Raw genomic sequence first — 10,740 nt, 5'->3', positions numbered from 1 at the left:
TTAGGATTTTTTTAAATATATATTAAATGAAAAACAATTTTGTTTAGTGAAGCAAAACTAATTTTTTCCATAATAACATAAATATAAAATTTACAAAATAATATTTGTAATAAAAATCTTTTTGTGACTTCAAACATGTTCGTTTCCAAATCTAAAAAAAAAAATTTTTTTTTACAAATGAAACACAAAAAAAACTTTTATTTTTATAAGGTATAATTTTTCAAAATTTTTTAAAATTCTTCATATCGGTTCATCCAGACTATTTATAGTAAAAGATATTTTAAGAACTAACATAGCTCTAAATTATAAGATCAATAAATTGTAATTATAATTAAATTATAAGATTTACAAATGGTGTATGTTTAAAAGAATTTATTTAATATCTTGCCAAATACCAGACAATTTGAATATGAATTTTATACCTGGCTAGATATGCCTATCTATATATTAAGTTTTTTTTTACATTAACTTTTTTTACAAAATTATGATCAATTGCTATATGCATATTATTGAAATTAAGGAAACTGTTTTTTTTAACCGTAAATTATAATGGCAATTTTACTTTTAAATATGCATTAAAAAAAGTAGGGAATTATTAAAACATTTTAAAAACACATTAAAAAATGTAACAAAATAATTTTGAAAAATATATTTTTAAAAATATTTATAAAAAAAATCTTATACTGATGAAGATTTATTACTGATAAAATAAATATGGAAAATTTAATTTTTTTTTATTGCTTGAAAAACTGTTTGGATTAAAATCAGAATTAAAAAATTGATGTAAGCAAAAAATTCTAGGAGAGTGGAGAGTATTAACCAAAATTAACAGAAATAAATATTAAATATGAATTCATTTAATATTATATATATTAATGTTCTGTAAATAAGTATGAAGACTAAAAGTATGGTAGCCAAAAAGTTAGGATTTCCTACATCATCAAAAAAAAAAAAAAGAAAAAAAAGAAAAGGAAAAGCAAAATTCCACAAAATATGAAAGTTATGATTATTTGAGAAAAAAAAAGGAAAACTTGAAGAGGGATAGATAATTTAGTTTTATTTTGTTATAATTTAGTGTTTTTAATTCATTTTTTAAATAACAGCTGCAACTAAGCTAAAAAAATTTGAAGCTGCAATAGATAATCAACAAAAAAATAAACTATTAAAATTTTAAACTGTAGGTCAGTATAATTTAAATTAAACTTTTCAACCTTTAGGACCTGGTCACAAGTTCCCCAACAATTTAATACACCATTTAATACATAATTTCATACTTGTAATTTAAATTTAAAAAGAATTCAACTTTTAAAAAGAAAAAATAAATAAAATTTTCTTACTAATAAAAAAAGGAAGTACTGCAATTACCTATTAAATAAAATGTTGCCATATTGACATTGGAATCAGTTCTTGCAACTTTTGAAACAAAAAAGCGAAAGGTAAACCACAACAAGACAAAATCTATAAAATTTTTATTTTTAAAGAATAAGGAAGATTCATAATCAAGTTATAACAAAAAGCGAAGTAACACATAAATATACAATTTTAAAAAATAAGTGAGTATTCAAATTTTATTAAAATAATGTTTTAATATCAAGCTTTAATGTAAATGCATAAGGATTAAAGAATGTTTAGGATTAAAGGATCAAACGCAGTGGTGATGTAGTGATAGAGCACTCACTTCATAAGCAAGAGATTCCGAGTTCAATTCCCACCATGTCCCTGGTAGTACCGTGCTCATCTTGTTTCTCCGCACAGCGGTCTTGTTCGTCAAGGTTTGTTTTGGAGTTATAGAGTTGAGAGAGGATTATAACCACAAGTAAGTAGCCTCCTCGTCTGCAGTGGCCTTCTCGGCCTTGGGAAGGTGAATTAAAAAAAAAATTTAAAACAATAGCAAATACAAATATCTAACAATTTAAATGTTTCTGATCTTTTTTGTTTATCAGATTACCTGATATATATATATATATATATATATATATATATATATATATATATATATATATATATATATATATATATCAACCTTGGAATTAGGATTGGCATTCGATAATGCCGACCTAAAAGTGTTTGACCAAATTTTAAATTAAAAAATGTTTCTTCTATTTTTTAATTTAAAATTTGCTTGTTAAAACAAGTTTTAGTTATAAAATTTTTATTTTTTAATAACATAAAAGAAACATTGTAATGATTATTTTTTGCAAGTAAATATCTTAGAGCATGTTGAGTATATTTATTAGGTGAGTAACATAACTGTAGTAATTGGTTATTTAGATATACTTTATTTGTAAATTTATTGTTATGAACTTTATTTGTAATGTACATCGCACTTTTAAACTTTTTAAAATAAAAGTTGTAACTTATTGGCTTTTATACAGAGAATTAAAGTAATAAGAATGAAAATTTTCACACAAGAGAGCAAATGATCTTATACTTCTATTTAGAAATTATATATATATATATATATATATATATATATATATATATATATATATATATATATATATATATATATATATATATATATATATACACACACCATGGGCCAATAATTAGAGCTCAGTTTTTTTTGATATCCTGTTTGATTGAAATTATTTTGAAAACTATGTAACTTTTTCAATATTTTATTAGTTCTAAATAATAAGTATCATGTTTACTATTTAATTGATGTTATTTCCTTAAAATTCAATTCTACATAGCCTAATTATATGTAACTTTTAAACATTTACTATATTACGTTTATTTTTTGTTAGTCTGGACATAAAAAATAAAAATTTAATTTTACATAGCCTAATTAAAAAAATAAAAATTTAATTATGCATAGCCTAATTATATGCAACTTTTAAACATTTACTATATTTAATTTTCATCAGCATTTGTTTTTTTATTTTTATTTTAAATAGTACTAATAAAAATATGAATAAATTAAATAATAAAAAAGTTAAAAAATGAGCGAAGAAAGATTGCTTGGAACTACTAAACATGTTGCAAATTTTTTTTTTTTTTAAACCAAGGACTATCTCATCCTCAAATAGCCAATAAGTTAAATATCGCATACTTGGTTGTTGTACCTATTTTAAAACAATTATACTGAAATAGGTGGCATTAAGGACGACAACAATCTAGTCGGTTAACTGTAGCAACACAGAGAGGTGAACATTTATTAATTTGCTTGAGAAAATATGATAGAAAATTATCACCAAATGCTCTTTACAATAAATAGAACAAAACTTCTAAATAAACGTGAGTACAAAAACAATTCGAAGAATTCTTCATAGAAATAATTATATACAACAATCTGTATGAAGCCAAAACCTTTGAAAAAACAGCTTAACTTTTTTGAAAGTCATGGATTTTTATATTTTATTTTGTTAATTCACCTCCTTAAGGCTGAGAAGGTCGCTACAGATGAGGAGAATACTTATTTGCGGTATAACGCCAACCTCTAACAGTTTGAGGTCAGCAATATATTGCTAACTTCATTTTTTCTAGTTCTGAGGGTTGATATACATATATATATATATATATATATATATATATATATATATATATATATATATATATATATATATATATATATATATATATATATCATACTAATAAAATAATCAAAAATTATCATCCAATAATATAAACACTTTACAATTAACACTAAAGATATGAAACAAGAAAAATTATTTACTTTTTTTACTTATGTATATTTATACTCATACAAGAAACTTTTTTTACCATGTTGACTGCACATATCATAAATTCTGGAAACTGTGAAGTAAGTAATGCAAGAACAGCAGATATAGAACACGTTGCAGCAGTGAACAATATAAAAAATGGAAGTTCTCTTTGAGGATATAAAGAAACTTTATGAAAATCTAAATTAAAAATTTTAGATTAGTACACAACCAAATATTAGACAGTATAAATATTAAATTTTGCAGATTTATTTTAAATATGTTTATTTATACACTGCAACCATTTTCCATAGGCGCATGTGGAGTATGTCTTAAAAACATACTTAACTTTATTTTTATAGTGTATTTCAATAAATCATAAATAAAGTATCAAAAAATAATGTAAATTATCAAAAAACAATATCAAATTTGAAAAGAGGTCAATCATAAATGAATTAAATTCAAAAGATAGCTGACAATTTTCTATAGACGCAGTTCACATTTTTAAACAAAACTATAAAAAAAAAATGTTTTTATCAGATTTTTAGTACTCAATTGGACCTCCTTTGTGCTCAATTACTTGATAAATTTGTTTTGGCATACTTCACACCAGGTTTTCCAGCACTTTTGGCTCCATATCCTCCCAGCATTCTGATACGGCTACTTTTAGCTCTGCCACAGAGTTATACTGCTAACTTTTTGTGTCGATATTTGTTTTTAATTGGAATCAAACAAAATTTTAGCACATCAATGTATTCAGAACTTTTCATTTTGCAAGATGTAAATGCTAAATTTAACTTTCCTGTTGCACAAAACCAAACCATCAAAGATCCACCGCCAAAACTCCTTGTTGAAAAATATTTGGGTTCTCTCCTCACATCACGCCAGTAGCCACTAAAACCATCAGGCCCATCAAGATTAAACTTTTTCTTGTCCGAAAAAATCACCTGGTATTGAAAACCAAATTATTCAGCTATTTAGACATCTTATGTATTCATGATAATTTAATCTAAAATTTCTTACTTATTCCAAATCGCGTGCCATGATTTTGCAGGCGAATTCCATCAGTTTCTGTTTGTGAATGGGCTTCAAATTTGGTGCTTTATTCATTTTTGATTGTACAATGTGTGGGCTGTCTTTATGTACTTTCCTAATTGTCTCCTTGCAAACATTTAAACCCAAATCTGACTTAATTGTTTTCAAACTTTTTGATGAATTTGATGCGAGTCGAACAATTTTGCCTGAAACCTTTGAGTTTTTTTGGTTTCCTCTTGATTGTTGCATAATCTGTTGGATTTTTCAAGAAGTTACGGATAACATGATCTGGTCTCTTCAATCTTCTAGCAATTTCTCGATTTGGAACTTTTTCTCGATGATAAGCCAATATTTGACCTTTTTCAATATCAATAAGGACCTTTCGGCATTTGGTTAAGTCAACTTAACTTTGACTCACAAAATAAAAAATACTACAGAATATAAGAAATTTGCGACAAAACTTGTAAAAACTTTAGTGCGTCTATAGAAAATTGCTCGTCAAAACTCGTAAAAACTTTAGTGTGTCTATAAAAAATTGCCACGTGAATATTAAAAATTTAATTATTTTAATACAATCAAGACAATTAAAAATCAGATGCATAATGGATCATTGTTTTCTTACCTATAATAATAAGTATTCAAAAGTACCTCTAGAACAATTTTATTACCACTGTAACACTGTAAATCCACTAAATTCTACATGCGTCTATAGAAAATGGTCACAGTGTATTTGAATGAGGAATAGCGGTGTAGTCGGTGATAACATTTTATAGCAATGTTTTTTTAAAAAGAGCTTTTAATAAAAATAGTTATTAAGTTTTAAAGTAAAGGTATGATTCTTTTAAGACCAAGGTTGATATACCTTTGGAGAACATTTTTTTTAGTGATATTTGGGACCCAGCAAGGGCCATGACAGGTAACTTTTTTTAAAAAGTAAAAAAAACCAATGACCTTTTTAGTAACACTCTAATCTAAGTTTATCTATTTTTCATAGCCAACTGGGGTACCAAAAAGTCATAACCCTAATGACTGCAAAATTGGTTTCAGAGCAAAACCTACTTGTTCCAAACAATAGCAAATGTATAGAACCTCTTGGTCAGAAGGTAGTTTCAAGATTGTTAACCTGCATCCAGAATTTGAAATATTTTGCTATTACAAAGGATAAATCTAACATATGGGACAAAAAAAAAGCAACTACTACTTCGTGTATGCAGGGTTGATAAAAATACAACAACTGGTCTGTATGAACTGGAAAAAGAAGTTTCCTTAGCTGAAACCACAAAGATTGTGACAGTCACTGATCAATATATTTTTTATTTGCAAAGGTTAAAAGAAATTTCTTTCAGCAAGTTCTAACAATAAGAGATGAAACTGATGAATCGAAAGTTAGTGAGCCATTACACCAGGAATCGAAAATCACCAAAAAAGATAGATCCTGGTTCAACACTTCTTATTTTCACAGATATTTCAGATTATTTCAAATAAAAAATTTTTAAAATCAATATTTTGGTTGGTGAACTTGGCAAACAGTAAGTTTCCTTTGTACAAACCACTATTGATATGAGAGGCTGTTATTGAACTTGGCAAATTTAAAATCAGAACCAAATGAGTTAGATCCATCATTGTCAAAAATGTACTCTGAAATGCTTCCTGCTACCTGAATTGAGCAAAAGCAACGCATCAAAGCCAGTTACTAAATAACCACTATCTCAATATTAGTTTTAATTTTTGCCAAAAATAATGCATCTACAATGTAAAATAATGCATCTAATGTATTTTGATGAAGTATCAAAAATTGTAAGTTTTCTTACTATACCAGTCAGAACTGAAATAGCAGAAAGATCATTAATTTTGTAAAACTGTCTGAGTAACTATCAATGATAACCAAAATTTTGTTGCAGGTGGACCACACCTGTGTTATATGTGAACCATAAATATGTGGACTACATCTATGTTTTAAATACTTGATTTATTAAGTAATACTGTTTAAGTCTTCTCCATTTGAAATAAAAAGTGCTGGCCAGACAGTCATTTTAGGCTGGTATGCGCAACTTAAATTCACTTTTATTTAAATTAAAAAAAAAAAAAAGGTGGTGAAAAAATTGCATTAGATAAATTCTAAACAATGTTATTTAAGTATTTGATGAACAAAAAAGATTTATTGCAATTTAAAAAAACACTTGTGTTTTTTGATGATCATTGTGTGTGTGTGTGTGTGTGTGTGTGTGTGTGTGTGCGTGTGTGTGTGTGCGCAAATAAGTGCAAAAAGGCTTGACACACACACACATATATATACATATATATATACATATACATACATATACATATATATACATAAACATACATATATATATATATATATATATATATATATATATATATATATATATATATATATATATATATATATATATATATATATATATATATATATATATATATATTAGGGTGGAGCGATTTTCATAGCAAAAAAAAAGAGTTTAAAAACCAATATTACTGAGACACGAATTAATGTTTTGTTGAGGACGGGGGTTTTTAATGAAAAAAACAACTCTACTTTTTTAATTTTAATTTTTTAATAAAAACAAATATTATTTTCAAAATCAGCATATTATTTTGCTCCTTTTAAGTATCAAGTTGATATAGTTTAGAAAAAAAAAATTTAAACAATATTAGGACCCATCAAAAATTTAGAATCCAAAGAGGAACCTCAAGAACTCATCTAAACTAAAAAAAAAAAAAGTAAGGTACTTTTTTCACCAAAAGATATTGATTTGCTGCTCAGGCAAATCAAATTTCAAAAATTTTCAAAATTGCTCCACCCTAATATATATATATATATATATATATATATATATATATATATATATATATATATATATATATATATATATATATATATATATATATATATATATATACAACCCTCGGCATCAGGTCGACAAAAAAAATTTGATACAAAGGTCTTACCACAAAACATTAAAACGAGGTCGGCAAGAAATTGCCGACCTCAAAAACTTTTAGGTCGGCAAGAAATTGCCAACCCCGTTTCACTGTTTTGTGGTAAGACCTTTGTATCAAATTTTTTTTGCCGACCTGATGCCGAGGGTTGTGTGTGTGTGTGTATATATATATATATATATATATATATATATATATATATATATATATATATATATATATATATATATATATATATATATATATATATATATATGAAGACCTCAGTGGAAAAACCGGGGTTGTCACATTTAAAAAGTATTGAGAAAGTATTTATTGATCATTAATAAAAGTCTTTATTTAAAGCAAACGAAACTAAGCAATTTAAAAAAATTTATATTATAATTATTTTATTTAAAATTTATTCAAAAACAAAACATTTTGTAATTTTTTATACAAAAAAATTTTTTTCTTTGCTTTAAATAAAGACATTTATTAATGATCAACAAATACTTTCTCAATCTTTTTAAATGCGACAACGCCGGTTTTTCCACTGAGGTCTTCATATATATATATATATATATATATGTATGTATATATATATATATATATATATATATATATATATATATATATATATATATATATATATATATATATATATATATATATATATATATATATATATATATATACATACACACAGACACACATTAGGGGTATAAAATAAAATAAATTTTAGGATTTTCAAATGAGCGTGTCACCTAGTTATGAGTTTTTATTTAAAAAAAAAAGACAATAATTTTAAGGTACATCCTTTTAAAAAACTCACGCACCAAACGAATTATAGTTCCTAAGGGATTGTCCATAAATTAAATAACCCTAAATTTATTTAAAAAACAGAAGTAGGAGATCTTGGGCTCTTTAAACAATATGTAAAATGCCAACAAATTGGCCAATAATTAATCAATACACCAGCTTGGCATCAGACTGAAAAAAGGTGTTAGGGCAAACAAAGAAAATTTCGGATGAATGTTTAGAACTATGGGCTAATTCGAATTTTCCAACAATAGACAAAAGATCATTGCCAAGAAATATAGAAAAAGTGGTTAAAAAAATAAAAAAAAAATTAAAAAAACAGGTACTTAAAGATGGTTTATTAGATATAAGAAAGTAGTAATGAGTCAATAAGTGACAGTGATTATGAACCTTCAATAAATATTAATTAAGCAAAAAATTAAACAAACAAAAGTCAAGGTTTTTCAGTTAGTTAATTGGTTTGTCAAGCTAAGTACACAAAAAGCTGCCACAGTGTTTCAATAACTTCAGATGGCTAATGTTGATCTTCCTGCACCAAATCATCCAGCAATCTATATGGCAGTCATCAGAGAAGGTAAAAAGTTATGAGATAAATTGAAAAAAAAACTGAAGGTCGAGAATTGGCGTTTGTATTTTGATGGAAAATTGATAAAGAACAATAAAAAGAGGTTAGGCTAAAGTCAATGGTATTGAAGAGTCAAAAGTCAGAGACAGTTTTTGAAGGACTTTGAGAACTTTTGAATGAATATGATTTATGGGGATCAATAAAAATGATTGCGACAGACACTACAAATGTTAGCACTGGGAAAACAAATGGCGTGATACAGAGATTAATGACACATTTTGAAAATGTTGGCATTCAGAAACCTCTCTATGTTGGTTGTCAACACCATATATTAGATTGATTATTAAAGTTATGCCTGGATAAATTTTTTGAAGGTAATACCAATTCACCTAAACTGTCATTTGTTGAAGCAATACGTGGTAAATATGACTATTTAACATTAAACTTTGACAATAGTGGTATACCATTGAAGGAGAATGAACTGAAATGGTAAGATGACATGCAGTTTTTGAAGCATCTGATTAATCTAGTGAAATACTTTTGGAAAAAAATTTCCTAATGTTAATTTTAAAAGTTTACCAAATATTAGCCAATCTAGATGAAACTCCCAGAATTTATTTATTACTTACTAATTCCTTCAGACAGACAACGACTTGAGATGGCATTTAAACTTGTTGCTGAAAAATGGGCAGATATCTTGTTTTCAAACCAAATGTTTAAAACATTTGGTTTGAAAACCAGATATCCAAAGAATTGGAGGAAGCCATTAAAGATCATCCAAAGGCTATCAATACATTTATAAAGTTTTAGTGTGATATTCATTTGCTTATAAATACGCCAAATGAACAGTTAAGGTTTTAGCAGATATCAAAAGTCTTTGCAAATTAAAAAATCATGATCAAAGCTGATGCCTTTTTAGTTAATGTAGTTTTATCAATACAGTTTTTTAAACATTTTGATGTTTTGTTAATTTTATCAATATAGTTTTATTGCCATGATATATATCTTTACAACCCTCCCCCCCCCCCCACATCCTTCCCCTGTGAAATTGCCTCTGTACATACATACAGGGGTCCAGATAGATATCAGGCTTGCCGCCTCTGAGACCATTTTTGAGATCTGGTGAAGAAGGGCAACAGCATTTTTCAGTTTTCCAGTAAAAATGAAAAATGGTTCATTGCCCCCTCAAACATCTCAAAAAAGTCCAGGGGGCGCCAATGTCAGACATATTTTGACCCCTGCACATACATGCATATTATATAGATAGATATATGTACATTATAAATGTTTAAAACATTTTAATCATAAAAAGATGAAGCTGCCTCTCTCAGAAAACATACCAATATTTTTTACTTTTATATTTTACTTATTCAGTATTTTTCTATTACATACTTCTATTATCAAATGTAATACTTTATATTATTATTTACTATTTTAAAAAATATCTTACCAGGCATAAGTTCTCTATCAGCAGCTTCAGTGCAAGATGGATAAGGATGAAATAGGTGTCCTTTCTCAAGAGGATAGGGGACAAGACTGAAAGCTGGAAAGAACAAAAAAGAATTAAAAAGTATAAATTTATTGACATAATTTAAAAACAAACACTTTCTGAAATAAGTTTAGACTCCAAGTATACTCAATCAATTAATATTTAACAAAATATATACTTTTATAATAAAGCCCCAATATACACATTTATAAACTTAACCTACATAT

The 10,740-nt window shown here is 26.2% G+C and overlaps 1 protein-coding gene across 3 annotated transcripts in view; it reads right to left on the bottom strand.

The window, feature by feature from the left end:
* Nucleotides 1-37: 37 nt before the first annotated feature.
* Nucleotides 38-10,740, bottom strand: part of LOC100210820 (suppressor of tumorigenicity 7 protein homolog) — a 45,328-nt gene continuing 34,625 nt past the window's right edge. For all 3 annotated transcript variants that reach the window (XR_010642762.1, XM_065814671.1, XM_065814670.1), the window contains exons 16-19: nt 10,475-10,567; nt 3,727-3,866; nt 1,366-1,458; nt 38-151 (exon numbers count right to left, since the gene is read on the bottom strand). Coding sequence is in view for 2 of the 3 variants with exons in the window: in XM_065814671.1 (XP_065670743.1) it covers nt 1,369-1,458; nt 3,727-3,866; nt 10,475-10,567 (323 nt within the window). In the remaining variant the exon portion in view is untranslated. The remainder of the gene's footprint in view (nt 152-1,365; nt 1,459-3,726; nt 3,867-10,474; nt 10,568-10,740) is intronic.

This window comes from Hydra vulgaris, chromosome 12 (assembly GCF_038396675.1).
Source record: "Hydra vulgaris chromosome 12, alternate assembly HydraT2T_AEP".
Taxonomy (NCBI): domain Eukaryota; kingdom Metazoa; phylum Cnidaria; class Hydrozoa; order Anthoathecata; family Hydridae; genus Hydra; species Hydra vulgaris.
This window is presented reverse-complemented; position numbering and strand designations above follow the sequence as displayed.